General features: G+C 40.8%; 1 protein-coding gene across 1 annotated transcript in view; it reads left to right on the forward strand.

The window, feature by feature from the left end:
- The window catches only part of Slamf1 (signaling lymphocytic activation molecule family member 1), a 40,196-nt gene extending 22,809 nt beyond the window's left edge, over positions 1 to 17,387 (forward strand). The window contains exons 5-7 of the mRNA XM_027950794.2: positions 3,406 to 3,479; positions 12,166 to 12,246; positions 13,973 to 17,387. Of these exons, the coding sequence (XP_027806595.1) occupies positions 3,406 to 3,479; positions 12,166 to 12,246; positions 13,973 to 14,023 (206 nt within the window). The 3' untranslated portion in view covers positions 14,024 to 17,387. The remainder of the gene's footprint in view (positions 1 to 3,405; positions 3,480 to 12,165; positions 12,247 to 13,972) is intronic.
- Positions 17,388 to 25,417: the final 8,030 nt, after the last annotated feature.

The following is a 25,417-nucleotide window of genomic DNA, read 5'->3' on the forward strand; positions in this document are numbered from 1 at the left end:
CAGATAGAAATTCTGTTGAGAACCTAAGGTATGGGGGTGGGGCAACCACATGTGGCTTCTATTATAAGGAAACAGTGAGATACTAGGGATGAGAAAACCGAGATGAACTCACCCACAATAACCTAATTAGCAAAGGTGCTGGGATTCAGACCCCTGCTTTACCCAACTACATTCTACTCATCACATGCTTGAGCTCCGAAGAAAACAGTGCTTCCCAGCCCACCACATCTCTGCCAACCAACACACCCATCCTCATCTCCAGTCACTATTTATTCCTTGTAAACACAAAAGTCAGCTTCAAACTGGTGTCCAAACCTACATTTAGTTGCTATACCCTCCACAAAACTGCAGCTTCTCATAGTATCATCTAATGGCAGCTTCTAATGGTATCGTCTCCAGAATGCAGCCTAATTCTGAAGAGGGTCAAACGGACTCTCTGGTAATTTCAGCTCCAGGAAAATACACTGGCTACCAACATAGGCTTTGGCTTTAGACAAACTTACATTCAAATGTGGACTTTGCTACCGATGAGCCGGGTAGCCAAGCCAATGACTCATTGATTATCTGCAAAATGGGGTTAATGTTATGTACTTCATGGTATTGTGGTGTTGATTGTTAAGTTAATATGCAGGAAATAAACAAACACCGTGGCCTCCAAGAGTGATACATACATATATACATACACACACACACACACACAAATCTCTTGATGTAGGTGAGTTAAAACATTAGTGTTTAAGTTCCATTGCCATCTGAGGGCTGCATCGGAAGAATCTAAAAGTAGTACTTAGAGGGCTGGGGATGTAGCTCAGTGGTAGAGCACTTGCCTAGCATATATGAGGCCCTGGGTTCTATTCCCAGCAATGCACACACACACACACACACACACACAATTGATACTTATAGCAAGTTTAAAATACTTGAAGTCATGGTAACATAGGACACTTTTCTGCTTCAGGTAGAGCTGAAAAGGACATTTCACTGTTTGGGTAAGGGAAGACACCCATTGAGATGACATCAGTTTGTGCAATGTGTCACATAGCTAATGACTAGAATAAGATGCCCTAATTCTAAGATCAAGACCTCTTTCATTAGACCCTAAGACCTTGCTGGCTTTGAGCCCAAGTTGAACTGGCTCCTGAAAACCTGCTCTTGCACTGGGATGCGGGGGTGGCGGGAATCAGAGACTAAATTATACTGAGCCCATGGTGGGTTTGTTTTTTGTTGTTGGTTTTTTTTGGTTTTTTGGGTTTTTTTTTTTTTTTTTTTTTTTTTTTTTTTTTGAGTCAGCTGCTCTTTTTTTCACCTGTTTGACCATTTAGGACTGAATTCTCCAATTCAAAATTTCATCCTGAGCTGACCTAAAGATTGGAAGTCCGTGAGGACTGGAATCTTCTCTACTCGTATCCCCTAGGAGACAGCACTTAGGACAGTGCTAGGCAGCCGTACCTAACTTTGCAAACACTCATGTATTCGAACCAAAAGGATACATTTCACAGATCTGCCTTGCATCCATCCCTCTACTACCTCCAACTGCTTCTGGTCACCCCCCAGCATTACCCTCTATTTCACTCTCTTGTTCTCTGACAACAGTGAAGTTGGAGCCATGCCATGCCCATACACACACAGGAAAATCATGCACTGACTTCTTTTGAATTCCTTGAAATTTCTCTGGGGCTGCCCACCATTTCCTTCCCCAAATTCACACCATCATGTAGCACATTCCACCACATTCACAACATACACACTGGGACTTCCCCTCTCAGATAAAAGTGGACCTCTTCTCTGAGCCAATCTCTCAGAAACATGCTTAAGAGGATAAATGCATCAGTGTTAAAAATATGTTTACCCGAAAGAGTATGATTTCCTCTGGGCCAAGCCCCTTTATTCCTCTGCCTGGATTTTATAATACTACCCTAAAAGTCCTCTGTGCTTCAGTCTGTTAGTTTCCCACCATTCTCAGTTCTGCCTGATATATGCAAAAGATAAGCAACGTTCAAACGAATAAGGACAGGCACAGTGGCACACGCCTATGATCCCAGTAACTCAGGAGGCTGAGGCCGGAGGATCACAGATTCAAAGCCAGCCTGGGAAACTTAGCAAGACTCAGTCTCAAAAGAAAAAAATTTAAAGGTCTGAGATGTAGTTCAGTAGCACAACATTCCAGGATACTGAAAACATTTTTAAGAGGTTAAGTTATAGAGAAAATATGTGTGACACCATTTGTGTAAATTGAACAAACAAAAACCTATATAAATATAGCAAATGTCCAGAACTACACTGTTCAATAGTCACATGTAGCTAGTAATATTTATTTATTATTTATTTTTGAGACAGGGGCTCCCTATGTTGCCCAGACTGGTCTGGACCAAACTCAGGTTCAAGCAATCAGCCTGCCACCTCACGACGAGTTAATTTAATTTGACTTAAATAAGATATAAAATAGAGTTTTCCAGTTGCATTAGTCACATTTCAAGTGCTCAGTTGCCACTTAGGGCTACTACCTGTATTAGACTGTGCAATTCTGGAACATTTCCATCATCACAGAAAGTACTATATTGCACAGAGCTGGTCTAAAAGGGCATACATCAAACTTTTAAAAGTGGTTACTTCTGGGAATGAAACTGGGTTGATTAGGGAGAGGGACTTTACTTTTTACATTATACAATTTCTGTGTAATTTAATGTTTTGTAATGAGAGTGGATTACTCATAATTTTAAAAGAAAACTTCCTAAATGGGTTAAAAAGTAACATTTAAAAGTGATTAATTTACAGAGAATCTAGGTCCTGAGCAAACTTTCCAGATGGAGAGAGTAGAATGACTGTACAATTATATTTTCCAAATAGTCCCAGGTAGACCATCCTTCTATAGTGTCACCCTTCACATCCACGCATGCACCCTCCACATACACACATCCTCCAGAAATACGTCAGCAAGCTGTGAGTGAAGCAGCATCTACCAGCTGGAGGAAACTAAAGAGGTATAAATAAACCTGCCCTGACATCAAAGAACTTAGAATCCTATTAGAAGAGCAGATAGGCCCATAAATGATAGACATTATAATAATTGAATGACACACCAATGAGAACTCTACTGAACACTTATTGGGCATTTACTGTGTGCTGGGCCCTGTTCTAAGAACTTTACAAGAATATTTCATAATTACCACAATAGGCCCCATGAGGCAGGTATTTCAAATTTCATTTTTCAGGTAGGGAAAGAGGCCTAGAGAGATCAAGTAACGACCCCAGCATCCTATGACACATGTTCAGGGGCTTGGGACTCGGTACCTTGTTCTTATGGTAGCCCAGGGAAAGGTGAGTTTCACTGGGAAGTAAAGACCAGACAGTTCTGAGCAGGGCTGGGGACTGGGGAAATAACCACTCTGGTTTCTTTTCCCCCAGGTAACAAAAACCAATACCAACCAGCCGCGGAAGAAAAAAGCCTTACTATCTACGCCCAAGTCCAGAAAGCAGGTGTAAGTTCTCTACTTTCCTTGGGAGGGGCCTGCCCCATGTTTCCCACAGGATTCCTGGCCAGTCCACCTTGCATGTCTGACATTCATGGCTCTGCGTGGGTTAAACAGCAGATGAGATTAGGGAACGATAAGTCAAGAACCAGAGCTCTCCTGGAGGTCACTAAACCAGTGTCACATGGGGCTGTTTATTATTTGAAATAGTGGGAAACACTGGGTGATCTTCTGGTCATCTACTTCTTCCTAAGAAAAAAATGAGCAAGCTGTGAACATATGACACATGACTCCTTCCAACTCGGGCCTTCTAGGAGTGCAGAGTTAGTTCTGTGGTACCAAACTCTCCTTCTCTGGGGAAAAGGGTGCAGGTTTGAGAGGAGGAGAGGGGATGGTTTGGAAAGGCTATGGCGTGACATGTTGAACTGACCCAAGTTTAGGAAGACAGCAAAAGGGATAGGGAAGGGAGGATCTCGAGGATTCTGGTTAAGAGGGTGGTTGAAGTAGAAGATGCTGTGAAGATTGGAGATGGAAGAAAGCAAAACTGGCAGTGTGATCACAGGTCTAAGAAGAAAATGATGGGGAAATTGAGACATGATGGAATTTGGGGAGCAGATACCACTGGATATAAGAGGGAGGGAGGCTGCAAGGACTGTGGTCAAATGTGGAGCCATTGTCGTTTTTCAGACATGAAATCAATTCTAGGTGATTTATAAGCCAAAAGCAGGACATTTGGGGGTGTGGGGGGTGGGCAAATTCTGGAGTAAAGTATGTGAAGATAAAGACAATTTTGATTAGTACTTTGGAAAACTGCATCAGATGACAGTAAATTCCTTTCTGAAGATCAGGAGACAGATTCTTGGACAGAGCTCTTATTTCTGCTATGTCCTAGTGCTCTGGAGGCTTTATTACACTTGCTGAAAACAAATCTCTGTTTAAACATAAGCAAGTCCCAAGAGTAACCACCTTCTCTCTTGCATTTGCACGTGTGGGTCACCAGGTCCATCCTCACCGTGGTGTTTCCTAGCTACTACCTCCTATGTGCTAGCTAGCATCCTTTTTGACTGTGAAGCATGCCATGCATACCAAAAAAAAGGGTACAACACGTAAATGTCAGCCTAGTGAGTGCCCTTAAATGTCCTCTTGACAGCTGGGAAAATAGGTCACCCCCATCTTGGTTTTCTTCATGAGGTTTTGGTTATTCTTTTCCTTTTATACTTTTATGTGTATTTTAGAATCAGAGACAGTTTCTTAAGTACTACAAAAAAAAAATCCTACTAGGATTGCATCAAATCCACCCACCTATTTGACCAGAAGTGGCATTTTTTTGCATTGGTCTGTTGTAAAACCACAACCCACATACCCAAAACAAGAAATAGAAAGAACATTGCCAGTACCTCTAGAAGACCTCCCTCTCTCTTGCCCCAAGATAACCACCATCCTGACTTCTAGAGATATGGTTTATTTTTTTTTCTTTTTTAACTTTTACAAATAATCCTCGATTCTTTTTTCTTTCTTTCATTTGTTTTTTGTTGTTGTTGTTTGTTTTTATTTGCTGGATATTCCCTTTAAACTAAGATATAATGCATTCATTTTCTTTGCTGTATAGACTATCAATGTCTAAATGTAGTAAAGTTTTTTATCCAGTTGACTATTGATGAACAGTATTTGGCTTATCTAGAGTTGGAGGTCATTATGAAAACTGCAACTATGGACATTCATACACTTGTGTTCTGGTGGATATATGCTCATATTTTTTGTCAAGCATATATCTAAAATCAGAATTTCTGAATGATGGGCTATGCATTCCTCAAAATGACTAGAAAGACCCAATTAATCTTCAAAATAGGCGTATCAATTTACTTATCTATAAATGGATTTCAATTGCTGCACATGCTAAGAAAAATTAGAATCAGTTTCAAATTTTAGACATACTGTTGGATGTGTCTTCTTTGGTCTTATTTTGCATTTCTTTGATTAGTAAAGAAGTTAAACAACTTTTTATTGGCCATATGAAAAACTTTTTTTCTTAAAGTGGCTATTAAATCTCTTGCCCATTTACCTTTGTTTGTTTTAGGCTTTTTAAATGAATTAATATAGCTTGATTTTAATATTTTGGATATGAGCTCTTTGGCAGCTATACCAGTAGCATCTGTGACTTGCTTTTAAAATTTCTCAGAGGTACTATTGATAAAGAGAAGTTCTTAATTTCAGCATAGAACAATTTAGTAATCTCTTCCTTTAGAGTTAACACTTTCTGTGTCCAGAGAAATCTCTCTTGATTCTCAGGTAATGAAAAGATTCTTCTATCATCTCCCAAAATCTGTATGGCTTCTCTTTCACCTTTATATTTTTTATATACCTGAAAATGACTTTTGGAGTTTGGTATAAAAGGGGTCAAGTTTTATTCTTTTTCCATGTGAATATCTTACTAACTGTTTACTGAAAAGATTGTCCTTGCCCCTCTGCTGAGTCATCTTTATCATAACTCAGGGTGATTCTACTTTATTTTTGGTACTGAGGATTGAACTCGGGGGCATTTGACCACTGAGCCACATCCCCAGCCCTATTTTATATTTTATTTAGAGACAGGGTCTCACTGAGTTGCTTAGTGCCTTGCATTTGCTGAGCTGGCTTTGAACTCTCAATCCTCCTGCCTCAGCCTCCCGCTGGGATTAGAGGCATGAGCCGCCGCGTCCAGCTATGTGTAATTCTATTTTAAAGTGCTATATTCCATCCTATTGATGTATTTGTATATACTTCTACCAGTGCTCTACCATCTTCATTTTAGATGTATTATAAATTTTGACATCTGGTCAAAAGAATCTTCCCACTTGTTCTTTTTCTTGAAGAGTTCTTGACCATTATTATATTTATTTCAAAAGCAGTTGTTAAACTCACCCTCTCCAGACCTTACTAGAATTTTAATTAGAATTGCATGGCGGGGAGGGGGGTTGTGGCTCAGCGGTGGAGCGCTCACCTAGCACAGGTGAGGCCCTGGGTTCGATCCTCAGCACCACATAAAAATAAATAAATAAAATAAAGATATTGTGTCCAACTACAACTAAAAAATAAATATTTTTAAAAAAGAATTGCATAGACCCATTTGAGGATGAACTACATCTTTATTGTAATGAGTCTTTTAATTCACAAAAATTGACAGTTCCTTCCTTTCTTTAATTTTCTTAAATGATGTTTTATAGTTTTCTGAGTAAGGGAACTTTACGTCCTTAATAATTTATTACTTGGCATTTGATGTTTTGGGATACTTTCATCGATGCTCTCTCTTTTTCAAAAGGCTTAGTTTCTAGTAATTTATTATCGACATATAAAAGTACAATCGTTCTTTTTTTTTGAGTTTCATATCACTTCTTTTTTTTAAAATTTTTATTGTTGGTTGTTCAAAACATTACATAGTTCTTGATATATCATATTTCACACTTGATTCAAGTGGGTTATGAACTCCCATTTTTACCCCGTATACAGATTACAATCGTTCTTTTCACATTTACCTTATATCTCACATTGCTAAACCCATTGGTAAGTTCTAGTCATTTGTCTATAGATGTTTTGGTTTTCTCTGTAAAATACTGCATCATCTGTAAAGTTAGTCTGATTTGTTCATTTACAAATCAGAGAACTTCTCTTCCTTTCTCTTGTCTTATTTTACTTGCTGAGATGTGCCACATGGTGGTGAATAGAAGTGGTAAGAGTGACATCCTTGTGTGGTTCCAAATTCAAAAAGAAAGTTTTGTTGGGTGCAGTGGTGCACACCTATAATCCTAGTGGCTTGGGAGGCTGAGGCAGGAGGATTGCAAGTTTAAAGCCAACCTCCGTAACTTAGCTTAGTCCCTAAGCAATTTAGCAAGACCCTGTCTCAAAACAAAAAATAAAAAAGACTGGGCATGTGGCTTAGCGGTTAAGCACCCCTGGGTTCAATCCCTGGTACGGGGGGGTGGGGAGGACTTTCAATATCTCACAATTAAGATTTTTTCTGAGGTTTTCAGTAGTGGTTCTTTTACCACATTAGGAAGAGTGTGAGGGGCTGGGGCTATAGCTCAGTGGTAGAGTGCCTGTCTTGCACGTGTCAGGCGCTGGGCTCAATCCTCAGCACCACATAAAAACAAATAATAACATTTTTTTAAAAATTGAATAGTGGGGATTGGGGGTAAAGGTCCAGTGATACAGAGCATCTGCCTAGCAAGTGGGAGGCCCTGGGCTCAGCCCATCACTGAAAAACAAAATACAATAACAAACAAAAAAGGACTATTCTATTCTTGTTTCACTAAGACACTTGATGGCGAATTGATGTTGAATTTTATCAACACTCTCTGTGTCTGTTGAGATAATCTTACGGTTATTGTTGTTGATTTTCACTTATCTGATGTGACAGTGTACTAATTTGCAAAAGTCAAACCCACTTGTATGTAATTTTGTATAACCCTGAGGGTCTCCTTCCATTTCCATGCAATTTCCCTTCTCTCTCCCTTTCCCTCCCACCTCTCATCCCTGTTTAATGTTAATCTTCTTCTCATGCTCTTTGTCCCTACTCTGTTCTTAGTTACTCTCCTTATATCAAAGAAGACATTTGGCATTTGTTTTTTAATCTGTATACAGGGTAAAAATGGGAGTTCATAACCCACTTGAATCAAAGTGTGAAATATGATATATCAAGAACTATGTAATGTTTTGAACAACCAACAATAAAAATTAAAAAAAAAAGTCAAACCTACTTTGAATTCCTGGAATAGAAGCAATTTAGTCTAGTTCTTTTAAAATATTGCTGGATATTATAGGTTAGTACTCTGTTAACTTTTTTTTTTTTTCTGCTTACGTTTCTGAGTGAAATGGGCCTGTAAGTCTCCTTTCTTGTAATGCATTTATGAAGTGTCTGATATCAAGATAGTGCTAACCATGCAAAATGAGTTGGGGTGTATGTTAGTTTCCTGGGGGTGCCATACAAATCACCACAAACCTGATGGCTTAAAACAACAGAATATTCCCTAACAGCTCTGCAAGCCAGAAGTCTAAAATCAAGAGGACAAACTGGCGGGACCAAATGTGCGCTGAATGCTCTCTGGGACAAACCTCTTTACCTCTGTTGGCATCTGGCAGCCCCAGGCAGTGTCTGGAGTCTGTTGGGTTGGGGCTTCATTGCTACAATTTCTACCCCCTTCTTCACATGACTTTTCCCTCTCTGTGCCTCTGGGTTTTCTCCTTTACCACCTTCAAAAGACCCACATCAGTAGATTTAGGACACATCCTAATCCAGCGTGACCTCATTTTGAAGTTCTTACCTTAATTACATTTGCTAGGACTTCTATTCCAAACAGAGTCACATTCCAAGACTCTGGGTGAACATGACTTTTTTTCTTTCAATTTTTTTTTTAATTGTAATCGTAGATGGACAGGATGGCTTTATTATATTTGTTTATTTTTATGTGGTGTTAAGGATTGAATTCAGTGCCTCACACAGGCTAGGCAAGCGCTCCACCACTGAGCCACAGCCCCAGCCTTGAACATATCTTTTCAGGGTCACAATTCAACTCACTACAGGGTATTTTTCATTTTAGTGATTCTCTGGAAATGTTTGGGTAGGACTGATCTTCTTTTTCTCCTTAAGTATTTAGTCGGATTTACTGGTGAAGGTCTCTGAGCCTGGCATTTCTTTAGTGGAGGACTTTAAAAGTTATACTTTTATTATTCCATTCTCTCCTCTATTACATTAGCAATTAAATAATATTTTTTCTGTTATTTTAGTGGCTACATTAGAAATTATAAATGAATCCCTATTATTACTGAAGTTTAATATTTACTCCCTTTATATTATTTTAATTTCATATATTTTAAACATACAAGACATGATTTTTGAGACATAATTATTGTTGTTTTGTATGTTAATATGTACTTAGAATTACCCACATCCTTATGTTTCCTGTGTTTATATTTTCAATGTTTATTTTATCATTATAAAGGATATAACATAGACAATTACTCAACATTAACATTTATTTTGTTCTTAGTTGTAATTGCTTTACAATATCCTTACAAAAATACAATTGCATGGAAAATTATTTAGTCAGTGTTTACTATCTGCTGGGAACTCTCCTAGGACTTATCAGGGCGACTGTCTTAAGTAATTAATTCCAGGAGACACCTAAGAATATGTGGAAATAATGCTCCTGAGGTTGTTTGATTTGATGCCCCCCGGAGATGAGCGAATCAGTGACCCGAACATAAGACATTGAGTTACAAAAATGTTTTAGTATGTTTAAAATAACTTCCTGTGCCTAGATAAAATTACCAAAGGGAAATCTAACAATAGTTCCAATAGGGCTATGGGTGATTTTTCAAATGCATCTTCCTTCTTTCTAAAACTTCCTAATTAAATGTTAAACGCATTTACCTCCTCTTTTCTGCTGTTAATTATTACTAACTTCACAGACAGGAAGACAGTCAGGGTTACTTCTATGGATAAAGGTCACTAAATAAATTGTTTTTCATTTTCTCTTCATCCACCTCAAAGCTTCCAGAAATTCTTCCTTAAATTCAAATTTTCTCTTAAATGTACTAAAAATTATATAGAAACTTGAAAGCCATCTATATGACCATCTACTTTCTGCTTGAATCATATTCCACAAACATTACTTCCAAAGTGTTGGCCAGCTCCATTGGGATTAAAGAGAGTCTGAATAAGCAGAGTCAGAGTCACCTGGAAACTTACCAGAACCGCAGAGTCTCAGGCCTCTAAGCCAGATCCTCTGAAATAGAACCAACCTTCTAACAAGATCCCAAGGTAATCCATATGCACAGAGCAAGTGTGGGAAGCCCTGATCTAGCCCCTGCCCAAGCACTTGCAGCAATAAGGAATGCACTGCCTTCCAAGGCTCACCATCCCACATCTGAGCATCTTTTACTATTAGAAAATATTCTTTATATTGGACCAAAATATTTCCTCCAAACCTGAGGGACTCTACTGACAAACCTAATTCCTCCACATGGTGATCCATCAAATATGTGTAGGAAAGATCATGTCCCCCTTGAGTCTTCTTTCCTCCAGTAAACCCTTCCAGTTTCTTCACTCTCCCCCTACAAGTTCTCTCCCATTCAACACATGCTATGGCTTCAAGTCTTGCTCTATATTCAAAGAAAGTTGGAGCAGCATTGGACCATCACCAGGGTCCCCAAAATGTGCTGAGTAATGACTTCCCTACCAAAAGTTATGCCATTCCCATCTCATAGGGGTAGGATCTCAATTTATCCCTTACACTGACTTGTCCTGGCATTGTGGATTTTATTTTATTGATTGATTTATCTGTTGCTACATTATAGCCATACCAGTAGTGGGATTCATTGTCACATATTTGCATATGCCCATAACATAATTTGGTCAATTTCATTCCACTCAGGTATTATGGATTTTAATTCATTCAACATAATATCAGTGCAGTATAGTGGTGCATGCATCCTAGCAACTGGGGGGGAGGCTGAAGGAAGAGGCTTGCAAGTTTGAAGCCAGTCTCAGGAACTTAGCAAGACATGTCTCAATATAAAAACCAAAAGGGGTGGGATGTAGCTCTGTGGCAAAGTACCCCTGGGTTCAATCTTCACTACTGAAAAAAAAAATAATACCAACAAAGGCCAACTGAAGTTTTTGTTATTAGTTTGTTGTTATTGTTGTTGTTGTTGTTGTTGTTGTGTGTGTGTGTGTGTGTGTGTGTGTGTGTGATGTTCCCAGCACTGTTTTGTGGAGAATGCAAATAAACATAGGCTACTTCTCAAAGAACTTACAATCTGTTTGGGGAAGTGACATATAAGTACATCAGTGTCTTAAATATAACATTCAGTTGCCAGAATGTGTGAATGAAACTTTTGAATACCTGAGGAATTTAAGTAAAGGATAGGTCGTTATAAGTTGAGGAAACCAAAGGAGAGTAGTGATAGAAAGAGAATGCTCTTAAAGACCTTGGTAGGCCTGGTGTGGTGGTCTTGGCCTGTTAATCTCAGCGACTTGGGAGGCTGAGGCAGGAGGATTGCAAGTTAGAGGCCAGCTTCAGCAACTTAGTGAGACTCGTTTTCAAAATAAAAAAAGAAATGGACTGAGGGTGTAACTCAGCACCCCTGGGTTCAATTCCTAGTACCAAAAAAAAAAAAAAAAAGACCTTGGTAGGACTCCTGGTTTAGATACTACATGCATGTATTTATTAGGAAAGTACTTGATCTTTTTGCACTTTAGCTTCTTTATCAATATTTGGCATAGAAAGTGGTTGTGAGGCAAATGAGAAGACATACGTTAGGCTGAGGAATAAGGGGGACAGCAGTGTGGGGTAGAACAAGCTCTGCATGTGATGGCCTAATTCCTATTAAGAACTCATCCTCTTTGGCTGCCCCGTAAGAGCCACACCAATTTCAGTTCACTATGGGGAAGACTTTAAAAGACCATGGGTTATGCTAAGGGAATGAGGATACTTTGGGAGGTTGTGAGCTCCATTATGTCACTTGGGGAGTTCAAGCAAAGCCTAGAGAACTGGGTTCCAAGGAAGTTGGGGAGAGAATTCCCACCTAGAAAGGAGGTTGGACCAAGTGACTCTAAGTTTTCAACTTGAAGTACTTGAATGTGGGCTTCTCTGTGGGGGGAGTGGCATGGGAACTGACTCTGCACCCAACTAATCTGCTTTCTTGGCTTCTTCTGCAGACTCTTCAGAAGAAACCTGACCCCCTGCCAGCTGAGGACCCCTGCACCACCATTTATGTGGCTGCCACAGAGCCAGTCCAGGTAAGAGAAGGCATCTCTCGGTGCCTTTCCGCTGCAGAGAGGGAACAGGTAGAGAGGGGAAGGGGCGGGAGCTGGTTTGGGTTTTGTTTCTCTGTGGTGATGAAATGGAACAGATCGGTGAGTCCTGAAATTGGAAGGTAGCCCACGGCAAGCAGTCAGCCAAGGGAGAGCTGTGACCTCCATTCTAGGGCTTCCATGAAACTCCTTGTGACATGAACTGTGACTTACTCCTTGCACTAGTGTTTCTCTGAGAGTTGTGTAAAGACCCCATCAGAGCTAGCACACTTGTTAAAAATAAAGATTCCTGGGGCCTCCCACCTAGAACTCTGTTAAATCAGAACATCTATAGAGATGACCCAGGAACTTACACATTAAAAAAATAATAATAATAACCCCTAGGTGATTGTTGTGCGTACTTAAGTTTAGGGGTTGGAGTTTGGGTCCAAGAGTTCTCAACTCCGCCTGTAAAACAGAATCACCAGGGGAGCCTTGTAAAACTGCTCCTGCCTTCTGTTGAACTCTGATGTGGTAGCCCATGAATAGGCACATGTTAATCAAGAATGAAATTTCATTAAAAAAACTATCATCGTGGAAATGCTCATGCCTAGACACTGACTGCCCCCATTTAATCAGAGTATTTAGGGCTGGCGCTCTGCATAGGCTTTAATAAAGCCTAGAATAGAACAGGACACGAAACTAACACGAGACTCACCTCCTCCACCCCCTTGCAAAGTGGGCATGGTTTGTGCTTGCTTCTGACAGGAGTCTCTCCTTCACTAGATGAACAGAAAGAAATTTGGAGCCGAAATCTTGGCTCCAGTTGGGCTATACTAAAGTATTACAGGAGACAGAATGACAGAGGCACAAAGACACAAATATTTCTACATTTCTCTCTCTTCTTCAAAGCTCTTCCTGCACATGCACCCGAACGTGCCCAGAGAGGTGCCCTGTTCCAAATAGATATTCCTCTTAAGATCTATTCTCAGTACACTGTCAAATCCAAGAGGGAAGTAAAAATATAAATTTGATTTAAAAGGCTTTGAAAAAAAGAACGTAGTTTTTTTAATGAAAAATAAAGTATGTATATTTTATAGCAAAACCTCCTACATTGTCCCTTCCTTTCTCTTTCTTTCTGTGACTCTCCTTACCCTCTTGGGGGTTCTTTGCCCATAATCCTTTTCTCCCCTCCACCCTTCTCTCTTGCTGATACCATTTCTCCTATCACACTTTAGGTCTTGCTAGCCTTTAAAAAAATAAAAAACTATATTTTTTAGTTGTTTCTGGACATTTATTTGTTTATTTATTTATGCTGAGAATTGAACCCAGTGCCTCACACATGGTAGGCAGGAGCTCTATCACTGAGCCACAACTGCTAGCCCTTTTTAAAGCTCACTAATTTAGAACTCTCTGGGCTTCTCCAAACTGTGCCCCATGCCTGCAAATGGTGTTCCTAATAAAGGAAGAGAAGAGAGCAGACGGAAAGGCAGGGCACTGAGCGCCTGTCCTCCGTTGACTGGGGAAAGGTTCGTCTGGCTCTCTGATGACATGCTCATGCTTGGAAAGTGGGGCAGTGGTTCAGGGACCCAAGTGCTGCCTTCAGCAATGCCCTGTGGTAGACTCTGAGCAAATTGCTGTGCCCTGTGATCTCCTCCTCCCTTTTCTTTTTTCTAAGCAATGCTTCCAATCACCCCATCCCTCCACTCACAGCCTCCTACTTTGCCCACAGGAACCAAATCCCATCACAGTCTATGCCAGTGTGACCCTTCCAGAGAGCTGACACCACAGACCCAGGGAAGAGACTTTCCGAAGGAAAACGGAAGTACCAAAGACAAAAACACTGAACTTGGCCCCGGGCCCTGAGACATTGTGCACATCTGTACAATGTTCGCATCAACGGTGTGGTGGTGTTTCTTCACCCATGCCTGTGAGTCGGGGATGGAGGTGGGACTTCCCAGGTGTTCAGCCTGCTCTGCAGCCAACTTGGACACAGAACTGAGAGCTACTTGATACAGTTTTCCAACTTTAGTGGAGAACATGAGTCCAGACTTCCAGACTTCTCACTCTTCCACAGGATGGACACTAAAATCCAAAAACAGAAAGCCAGGACATCTAGTGCCTGTCTCAGATGGCCGACCAACAGCCCCAAAGTCTGGAAAAGTTTACATTTTGCTTGTTTGTCCTTTGTCCTGGGAACCTATCCAGATCACCTTCCAACCGGATCAAGGCTCTGCACCTCAGTTTCTCTCTCTGAAGAGTGAATTATCTTATACATAAAACACTCTAAGACTGCTCTATAAAAGAAGCTAAGAGATTTGATATTTTAGATGCAAAACCCAGGAGCTAAAAAAAAAAAAAAGTCAATAAACTGAAAGAAAGACTTTAAGGTCTTGGAGCTTTGAACGGTAGAATGGAAACCTTCTAAGGTTTTTAAAAGTATAGTTTTGCACAAACAACATTCCGTTGTTGTTGTTGTTGTTGTTGTTGTCATTGTCACTGTTTTTAAGTGTTGAGTGTTTAGTGATTCTAATATAAAGTAACTTGAGATACTCAGAGGAACTTGTTTGTCCCAAGGAGATTTTTCACTTCCTAAAATGATTTTTTGTTTGTTTATTGCTACTAGGGATGGAATCCAGGAGCGATTTAACTGAGCTAACTGAGCTACATTCCCACCCCTTATTTATGTTTTGTTTTGAGATAGGGTCTTCCTACATTGCTTAGGACCTCACTAAGTTGCTAAGGCTAGCCTCAACCTTGCAATCCTCTTGCCTCAGCCTCTCAAGCTGCTGGGATCACAGGCATGCACCACCCTACCTGGCTCTACAATGATTTTTTTAATTGCTTTTATTTTTTAAATACATGCATGATAGCAGAATGCATCACAATTCTCATTACACATATGGAACACAATTTTTCATATCTCTGTATATAAAGTATGTTCACACCAATTCATGTCTTCATACATGTACTTTGGATAAGGATGTCCATCACATTCCACCACCATTGTCTAAAATGATTTTTAAATACATGGATTCCTTAGTTTCTGTTTACTCCCTTGAGTGACAAATTGGGAGCCTCAGCTAAGACTCTCTGCTGGTTCTGAACCCATTTACATCCCAGGCCTCATATGAAATTGGAGGTCAGAGTTACTACAGGGCACTTCCTACTTCCTGAATACCTCTTTTCTTACTAAATTTACCTTCAAGTGGAGAATTAAATTATTTTGACCCAACAGTTTCAAATAACTGGATGCTCAATCACTTCGATTCCTGGCTGCAAACACAAAGAGCCTCTTTCAGTAAACTCCTGGTTTCTTCCTATTCTCTCCTTTTAGACAGGCCATCTTTCAAATTAAGGGCTTCTTTTTCTTATGGGTTCTTGTGTGACCTTGTTGAATAATTTAAGAAATAAATAAATAAATAAATAACCAATAATTGTTTCATTTTCTAACAAGGAGCACCAACTCCCCAGTGCAAAATTCTTGATGAAGTCTTTGTCTCTTACCTTCTCTGTTCAGCCAATTTACATTTGAGGTTCCGGTGCTCAGGGCCTCCCCTTTCCTGGTACCAACTTCTGTGATAGTTTCTTAGTTGTGATCAACACAAACTGACTTTGTCTATTTTATGTAGAAAAGGAACCTATTGAAAAGATATCAGTTAGTTCCAATAACTGCTGGGAGACTCTGCAAAACTATGCTTTGAAAGTGAGCAGGAAAAATGGTCAGGACCATAGCCAAAATTATAAAGCCCCGGTCAGCTGTGGTGATGCACATCTGAAATCCCAACAACTCAGGAGGCTGAGGCAGGAGAGTCTCAAGTTCAAAGCCAGCCTGAGCAACCTAGAGACCCAGTCTCAAAGGAAAAAGGCTGGGATGTAGTTCAGTGGTAAAGCACCCCTGGGTTCAATCCCCCGTTCCAAACCAAGCCACACCAAATTAGTTCAGGGATGATGACCATCCTGAGCACCACAGTTTCATGGCCCCAGCACTAGACATTGGACTCTCAGGACTTAGAAACTCAGTATTGTTGTTACTGGTCACCAAAATGAATGCTCCATAGTCCCTTCTTCGTCTTTTTTATTTCTAGCTTCTAATTCAAAGTTTGATAATTGAGAGTGGCCAGTCCTAGACATACACGGATTCCTGTCTCCAGGGGAGGCCAAGAATTGGATAGTTGGCACCTTCCACTTTTGTAGTGATTGATGGGGTCTGTCTTTTACGAGTTAGGGAATTCCCAAGTAGAAGAAATAACAATCAGGTGCTGAGCAGGCAAAAAAAAAAAAAAATTCACTGCATTATCCTTACCTAACTTTAGGCTCAGCGGGGCACAGTGGTGCACACCTGTAACCCCACCTACTCAGGAGGCTGAGGCAGGAAGATTGCAAGTTGGAGGCCAGCAGCAACAATTTAGCAGGAGCCTCAAAAATTTAGTGAAACCCTCAGCAACTTGGTGGGACCCTGTATCAAAATTTTTAAAGAAGGGCTGGGAATATAGCTCACCAACACCTGATACAGCCCAAATAAAACAAACTCTAAAAACTTCTCAACTTCTAAAACTTAGAAGCTCCATTCCCAACAACTGGGTTTCTCCTGGGACTGACTTCTACTTGGTGGGAGGGCAGAAACAAACTGGGAGGAGAGGCAATTTCCCACTTTTCTGAATCCCTAGGCTCCAGACTTCATGGAGGAGGGAGGTTGTCTTGGAGGGACTCTTTGGGGCCATCTCTTATGCCTTGCAGCGCCAGGCCTGGGTTGTGGGAGGAAAAGCAGGTATCTCTTCCTGGCTTCCCCCACACATACTGTGAGTGAGCTGGAACTAACATTTTCCTCAGACTTAAAAGAACAAAGCAGAGACTCCCAAGTCAGGTTTCCCCGTGTTCCTCCTCTAAGGTGGTTTTCTTTTGACCAAGCTTCTCTGAATTCTGGAGAAGTCAGGAGGAACAGGCTGACTCTTGGTTTGAAGGGACTGATGTTCTGCAATACAACTGGGTGGAGCCCCAGGCTTCCTCCCGAGTGACAGAGCAAAGATGTGATGACTACAGGATGCCTGCGTGTGCTGGCCGGGAAGCCACCACGCGTTTATTCTCCTCCTGATGTTTACGTGTCTACTTTGGGGAAATGAATAAAATACAGCAAATGGACCAAAGAGTTTTCACTTTTGTCTTGGGTTTCCTGGAGGATGGACCTATGGCTGGACAGGTTGCACAATCCAGGTCTCCACAGCTTTGGTTATGAAACCCTGAAGATGGTATCTTTGCCTCAGTTGAACGAGCTGTGAGCTATTCCCTTTCCTAATGGGAATGAGGGCCATTCACCGGAGCTCAGGAACCACCCTTCCCACACAGTAGAGAACTGCGTTCAAGGAGTGATTAATTTTGGTCCCTGCCAGAGTAATCCCCTTTCTCTGGAACTGCCTCAAATTCCCCTTGAGTAGAAATCTAGAGTAGATTTCTCAATTAGAGCAACAGTTGACATTTTGTCATGAGGGTTACTCTGTGGATTTCGGAATGTTAAGCCGCATCCTTGACCTCTACCCACTCGGTGCCAGTAATACGTTCCCTGTCCTTGATCATGACCATCAGAATTGCCTCCGTGGGCTAAGATTGTAGCTCAGGGGTAGGAATGTTGTCTAGATTGTGTGACATCCTGGGTTCAATCCCCAGCACTGAAAAATAATTGTCTCCAGACATGTCCAAATGTTCCCTTGGTGGGCAAAATCTTTTCAATCTGAGAACTACTAACACAGAGATATGCTGGTCCCCTCGTAAGCTCTGAGTGGCCTGAGTACACTTGTATATACCAAGAAGTAGATCTGTCAACAATCATACCTTGAAAGTGAACACCTGGCCACTTAAGCATGGCCTAAATCTGCCAATTTTTTCAAGGTTACCTAAATACCAGAATTACACAGGCAACTTTTTAAAAATATGGGCGTAACTGGAGAACAGCATGCTACGTGAAATAACCTGCACTCGGAAAAGCAAGGCTCATTTTCTTTCAAACGTGGAAGCTAGAGATGAGGGAATAATAATAATAATAATAATAATAATATAATGGGATCTCACAAAAATAAAAGGGAGACCAATAGGTAGAGGAAGGGGACCAAGAAGGAGGGAGGAGGGGTGGGTATGAGGAAGTACTAGAGAAAGATATCTACCAAATTATGCAATGTCCATGTATGAATATACCACAATGAATCCCATGTGTATATGGGAATATATAGGTAATTATAATGCATTAATTTAAATAATAATAATTACAGTGTAGAAGGGAGATCAGTAGAGAAAGTAGATCAGGGATCAGGGCAAGGGAGGAAGGAAGTTTCTGGGAAATGCGAATTGATCAAATTATGTTGTGTGCAGGTATCAATGGGGCATCATTAATCATACCATTGTGTATAATTACAATGCACCAATTAAAAAAAAAAAAAACATACTCCTACTATGAAATCAATCTGTCATCTCAATGCCCAAGATGAGTTCCACCCAACAGCCACAAGGGGGTAGTGTGGCAATACACTCTGCCCTACCCAGAGTCCCCACCAGCTCCTCCTTTGCATCCGACTGGCTGAAACTGTGACTAGAGTCTCAACAGCTCATGACACTCAGGCTGGAGAGAGAGTGGTCCCCTCCCCTCAGAGATAAGGTGGCCCAACGTGAATTGATGACAGGTTTTAACCACAGTCAACTGCAATATTTCAAAAATAGTTAAGTTCCTACTAAGCATCAGAGCTTGACACCCAGTGGGAGCTGAGAACATACACAATTAAAACAAACCCATATGTCACTTAAGAGTGAGGATGCTTTCCAAGAAATGTGCAATTAAGCAATTTCATTATTGTGCAACTATCATAGAATGGACTTGTGCAAACCTAGATGGTGTAGTTTACTACATGTCGAGGCTATATATATGATATATATTATGAATATATGCAAATGTCATGTATCTATGATTAAAATATATATATATATGTTATTACTCCTAGGCTCATGACAAACAAAAAACAGACTAAATCAAGCACAAGAGCTGTAGTAAACATGAGATGTATGAGGCCGCTGCTGGTGTAACATGCATACTGCTTTATGCTGAACTTTTTTTTTTCAATAAGCAGAAGGTGTACACCCTAAAACAATAATAAAATGCATAGTATAGTAAATACATAGGCCAGCAACATAGTTGTTCATTGTTATCATTGAGTATTATGTGCTGAACCTGGTACATGTCTGTAGGCCCAGCCACTCAAGAGGCTGAGGCAGGTGGATCACATGTTAGAGGCCAGCCTCAGCAACTCAGTGAGACCCTGTCTCAAAACAAAAAGATAAAAAGGGTTGAGGACGTAGATCAGTGATAAAGCAGGCTTGAGTTACATCCCCAATATCAAAATAATAATAATAAACATATGTGTATACATAAATAAATAAAAGTTAAAGCTTGGCACTGGTGGTACAACTTGTAATCTCACCTACTCAGGAAGCTGAGGCAGAAGGATCACAGTCAGCCTGGGTAATTCAGATCCTGTCTCAAAATTAAAATAAAAAGGGGTGGGGATGTAGCTTAGTGGTAAATCACCCCTGGATTCAATCTCGGTACCACACACATATACAAGTATAATGTACAGCACATAATTGTATGTGCTGTACTTTCACGTGAGTGGTGGCATGGAAAGTTTGTACCAGCATCTCCACAAACACGTGAATAAGGTGCTGGACTACTATAGTCTCAACAGGTGATGAGGTCTCTTCAGCTCCATTAGAATCCCATAGGACCACAGTCATGTATGTTATCCATTGTTGACTGAAACTTCCTTATGTAACGCACAACTATACTATAAGTTTATCACTATGTGATCTCCTGGGACCCATTGGAAAATAAAAGGAGAGGCTATTATTAATTACACTGGTCCAGGCACCTGTAATCACAGCAACTCTGGAGGCTGAAATGGGAGGATTGAAAGTTTGAGGCCAGCCTCAGCAACTTAGTGAGAACCTGTCCCAAATTTTTTTTTAAAGGGGCTGGAACTATAGCTCAGCAGTAAGGCACTTCTGGGTTCAATACCCAGTACCACACACACAAATAACAATAATTACACTGGAACAATGGCTAGGATGTGTAATCACCCCAATGACAGAGGAAGTGAAGGGTATTCGGTAAGCATGTAGGAGGTGCGTGAGACTCAGCTTGGAAATAAGGTGGGTAAGCTTATTTTAGGTAGAGAGTTTGAAGTGACAATGGAAATGAAGTCAAAATTTTCCATGAAGCAGCCACAGATGAGACATTGTGGTTCAGAACAAAAAATAAATAAATATAACAGAACCAAGATATGATCCTTACCTATGGTAGCCATACTTGGAAGGTGAGACTAGGAAGGATAAAAAAGCCATTGATAATGTAACACCCACATTTAAAAGGCAGAAGAATTCAAAACACTGCCAAGGATGCAAATAAGATCTCTTAGTGTCACAGAAGACAAGAGATTCCAAGGAGGACAAGACAGTCACTTGATGCCAAGCCTGGTGACACAGTCTTCTAATTCCAGTGACTCAGGAGGCTGAGGCAGGAGGATTTGCAAGTTTGAGACCAGCCTGAACAATTTATGATCCACTGTCACAATTTTTTTTTGTATAGGAATTGAACCCAGGGGTGCTCTTCCACTGATCTATATCCCCAGCCATTTTTAATTTGAGACCCGTCTCACAAAATTGCTTTAAGGCCTCACTAAGTTGCTGAGGCTGGCCTTGAACTTGCAATACTGCCTCAGCCTCCGGAGCATCTGGGATTACACCATGCCAGGTCAGCTAGGTATTTCGAATTCAACCCAACTGTTACACTGTCTACCTGGAGATCCCACAGACTGAGGGATCAGCACCATGCCCCCATGTTCCATGTAGATGCCAATCAAAAGCCTTGGATTGTTTTACCTGGGCTTATGACCAGCTGGTTATCAACCATAATTCCCACAACCCCTTCTTTGGGTTCACTTAATTTGCTTGAGCAGCTCACTCAAGAAAACTCATTTATCAGTTTATTATAAAGAATTTTCTATACCAGTCATGGCGGCATAAGCCTGTGACTTAAGAGGCTGAGGCTGGAGGATCGTAAGTTCAAGGCCAGCCTGGTTGATTTAGCAAGATCCCATCTTAAAATTAAAAAATAAAAATAACTGGGAATGATGTGGGGGGGAAAAGACTGGGGAGGTAGCTCAATGGTAGAGTACCCTGGGTCCAATCCACAGTACTGCAAAATAATAACAATGGTATCGTGAAGGAAACAAAGGAAGCAATGCATAGGTGGAGGTATGGAGGAGGGGGTGTGGAACTTCCACGTCCTCTCGGGGTGCACTACTCTCCAGGGACTGTCACATGTTCAGCTATCTGGAAACTCTCCAAATCCTGACCTTTGGGGGTTTTATGGGGACCTCACTGAGTGTGTATGCTTGAAACATGAACAACCATGTTGAAATGTGATTGGACACAATGAGTAGCATCTACGGCTGGTAGACTGCGTGGGGGATCCCAGCAGGACCTGTCTGTTCAGATTCTTCTTGGTCCGTCTGTGCAGTATTCCCTCCTCCTGGCATGGGGCAGGACACTTCTGAAACGGAAGTCCTATGACCCACTACCAGACAAGATGAGTCAATTTCTTTATAGCCAACAGCTCCAAGGTAGAGGAAGATTAGAGAATATTTTCAGTTTCTCTGGGCTGCCTTTGGAAGAAAAATGAGCAGGGTAAAGAAGAGCAGGATAAGGTCAGAGACATCCTGCATTTGAGGACTTTAATCACCCCCACATTATTCTAGTTCCTTAGGAAATACCAAGGCAACGGGAGTAATGAGTCAGGATCCGTGGATACAAACCCCAAAATGTACACATCACAACCTCTCACCTGCGCTGGTTTCGTTTTGGAGCTGCATAAAATAGAATGGAATGCTTCCTTGATGTTAAAATTCTTCAAACATTTAAAAAAACATTGGTTCCAAGCTGGGTGCCGTGGTGCACGCCTGCAATCCCAGTGACTCAGGAAGCTGAGGCAAGAGGGTTGCAAGTTCAAGGCCAGACTCAGTAACTTAGCAAGACCTTGTCTTAAAATAAAAAAAAAAAATAGAAATAAATCTTTTAAAAAGAAAGAAAGAAAGCCGGGAGGGAGGGAAGGAGGGAGGGAGGGAGGGAGGGAGGGAGGAAGAAAGGGCGGGCTGGGGTTGCAGATCAGTGGTAAAGTGCTCAGTCTGGGTTCAATCCCCAGTACTCCCTCAGCCCACAAAGGGGAGATGGAGAACAGTGGTAAGCTAAAACTGAGATTATATTTTAAGAGATATAGCCTTGAACACATAAATAGACAGGAGGAATTTTAGAGCTCTGTATACTCTAACCCGTGACTCCTGTGGACATCCTATTAGTGTGAAAGTGGCCTTTATGTCCTCTCCCCACCCCACCTCTCACTCCACCTCAGGGGTGGAGGAGTGCGTAAACTATTTTGTGAGCTTGGGAAGACCAATGAGCAGGTCCAAGTGAGTAAGGTGCACATATTAAGTCACATTTGCCGAACAGATTTGGGGTTTTGTTGTTGTTTTGTTTTGTTGATACTGGGGACTTAACCCAGGGGCATTTAACCACTGAGTCACATCCCCACCCTTTTTATTTTTTATTTGGAGACAGGGTCTTGCTAAGTCGCTGAGGCTGGCTTTGAACCTGCAATCCTCCTGCCTCAGCCTCCCCAGCCACTGGGCCACCACGCCCAACTAGAGTTAAACTTTTTCCTCCACCGATGTGACTCTTCTACCTCAAAACTGATTCCAAACTCTGAAGGAGTAGAGGAGGCATCATTTACTGCCCAAAGCTGCCTGATGGATTAACTTGTCTGCCGCAGTCCGGCTGCAGCAAAATAACCGGGGGGTGACGAGCAACTTGTGTAGATTGATACAGCAGGAGTGGGAGCCGTTTATTGTAGGACAGGAGGGGTATATATACATTCCATACAGCTTATCTTAATTAACATAAACTAGATACAGCAGTCAACCAATAAGGAATCTCCACACTTAATGGCTCGCTGTTGTTACTTCACAAACCACTCCCTTTGGCAAAATGCCAGGCGCCATCTTGACTTGTTTATAGACTCTAACACTTGTCCTTTGCAAATTAGGTTCTTGTTTTCATCCTCTTAGCCCAGCATCCTAAATTCTAGAGAAAAGTCCCAGCACCTAAATGATTAAGAGATCAACTGCTAGAGTCAGATATTCCAGAAAAAAGGAACAAAAATACCCCTCCTCAGTAGTGATTTTTCTTTAGATTTACAGAACCCAAAACATCTGGGCTCCTTCAGATAACATCAGACTATTGGCCAAAGAAATGAACCCCTGCAGAATTAAGGATTGCTTTGGCACCCACCTGTCTGAGTTCTGTATACTCTAACCCATGACTATGACCAAAAATAAATTTTCTTTTCTACTTGTAAGCTCTCTCCTCCTTACAATTGTTAGCTAAGGCTTGAGGACAATAGCCATTTTCTGATCAATTAGATTATCCAATAAAGTTTTTTCTCTACAACCACCTTGCCTTTCAACCAACTGGCTTCCGTCTTGCAGTGAGAAGCCTGCACCTTTGCATGATAATAAAACCACTATGTCTTTTCAAATCTCCTGGCCAAGCATCCTCCACACTCCCCTGAACTCTCTCTCACAGCGGTTCCCCATGTTCCATTGTTCCAGGGGAGTTGTTCATACATTAAACACTTCTTCCTAAAACCTGTCTATACTTTCATCTTAGTTACTCTTTCCAAATAATCTAATTCCTCTTCCACCTGACAATTTAAAAAAAAATGGGGATTGCCAGGGGTGTTTTACCACTGAGCTACACCCCCAGCTCTTTTTCTTTTTTTTTTTTATTTTGAGACAGGTGCTCACCAAATTTCTTAAGACCTTGCTAAATTGCTGAGGCTAGCCTCGAACTTTTGATTGGCTTATTTTGCTTAGCATGATATTCTCCAACTCCATCCACTTACCATAAAAAATGCAAATGACATAATTTCATTCTTCTTTAAGGCCAAGTAATATTCCATTGTGTCTTCATCCTAATAGTGACACGGATTTGGGTGTAACGGGTTGGGAATTGTTCAGCCCAACTCCTACCTTATTTGGCAAAGAACATTCCATGGAAAACTTTTGATGTCCCCCCATATACATAAAGCAAGTGTAGGCTCCATCGCTCTCTCCTTCCAGTGTGGGATCTCCATCCCTAAGATCGAAGAGTTGCCTCACCCCCACTTTTCAAAATTACTTCCCGTGTACTGTGGGTTTTTTGCCATTTTCTCTTTATTAGCTTTTACTCCACAGTCAGCCCACTCCACAAAGAGGGACCCCAATTCCATCGCCTGCGTGAGATTTAGAAACAAATTCCAGTGACTTAGTATTGGGGATAACTACAACTTAGAAACTGGTAAAAACTCTGTGACTGTGTACCAGAAATGATTATTCTGCTATTTTTGATGATGAGGTGGCCAATTATCTAAATATACTAATATATTTATATCCTAAAATAATGCTTAAGGAGTAATAGGTAAAATTTATTTTACCTCAATAAAAGATGTTTATTTTTAGAAAAAAAATCTTTTAAAAAGTCTTTTTTAAAAAATATTTATTTTTTAGTTTTAGGTGGACACAATATCTTTATTTTATTTTTATGTGGTGCTGAGAATCGAACCCAGTGTCTCACGCAGGCTAGGCAAGCTCACTACCACTTGAGCCACATCCCCAGCCCTTAAAAATTCTTAATAAGACTATTTTACCAGCTTATGATTATAATTAAAAAATCAAATTTTTACAACAGATTGATATTTTAAAATATTAAGTCATTCCATTCGTTTAATGCCCTTTTAATCTCAAAAATCTTCTGGTAGGCACAATAAACTATGTGTTTACTCTAAAAAGAGGAAAACAGAGAATTGGCCAGTGGAGTTCCAATGAGGCCATGGCTGATGAACTCAAAAGAGTCTTCATGGACTCAGGAGCTGTCCTGGAAAGAACTGAAGTAAGAGTATAAAGGTGAGGGACCCAAGGGAGTGTGGGCTTGACAATCTATTCATTTTTCAATTTTGTCTGCTTTTTTCTTTTTCTTTCTTTTTTTTATTTTAATTTTTATTGTTGGTTGTTCAAAACATTACATAGTTCTTGATATATCATATTTC

The sequence above is a fragment of the Marmota flaviventris genome, chromosome 10 (assembly GCF_047511675.1).
Source record: "Marmota flaviventris isolate mMarFla1 chromosome 10, mMarFla1.hap1, whole genome shotgun sequence".
Lineage (NCBI taxonomy): Eukaryota > Metazoa > Chordata > Mammalia > Rodentia > Sciuridae > Marmota > Marmota flaviventris.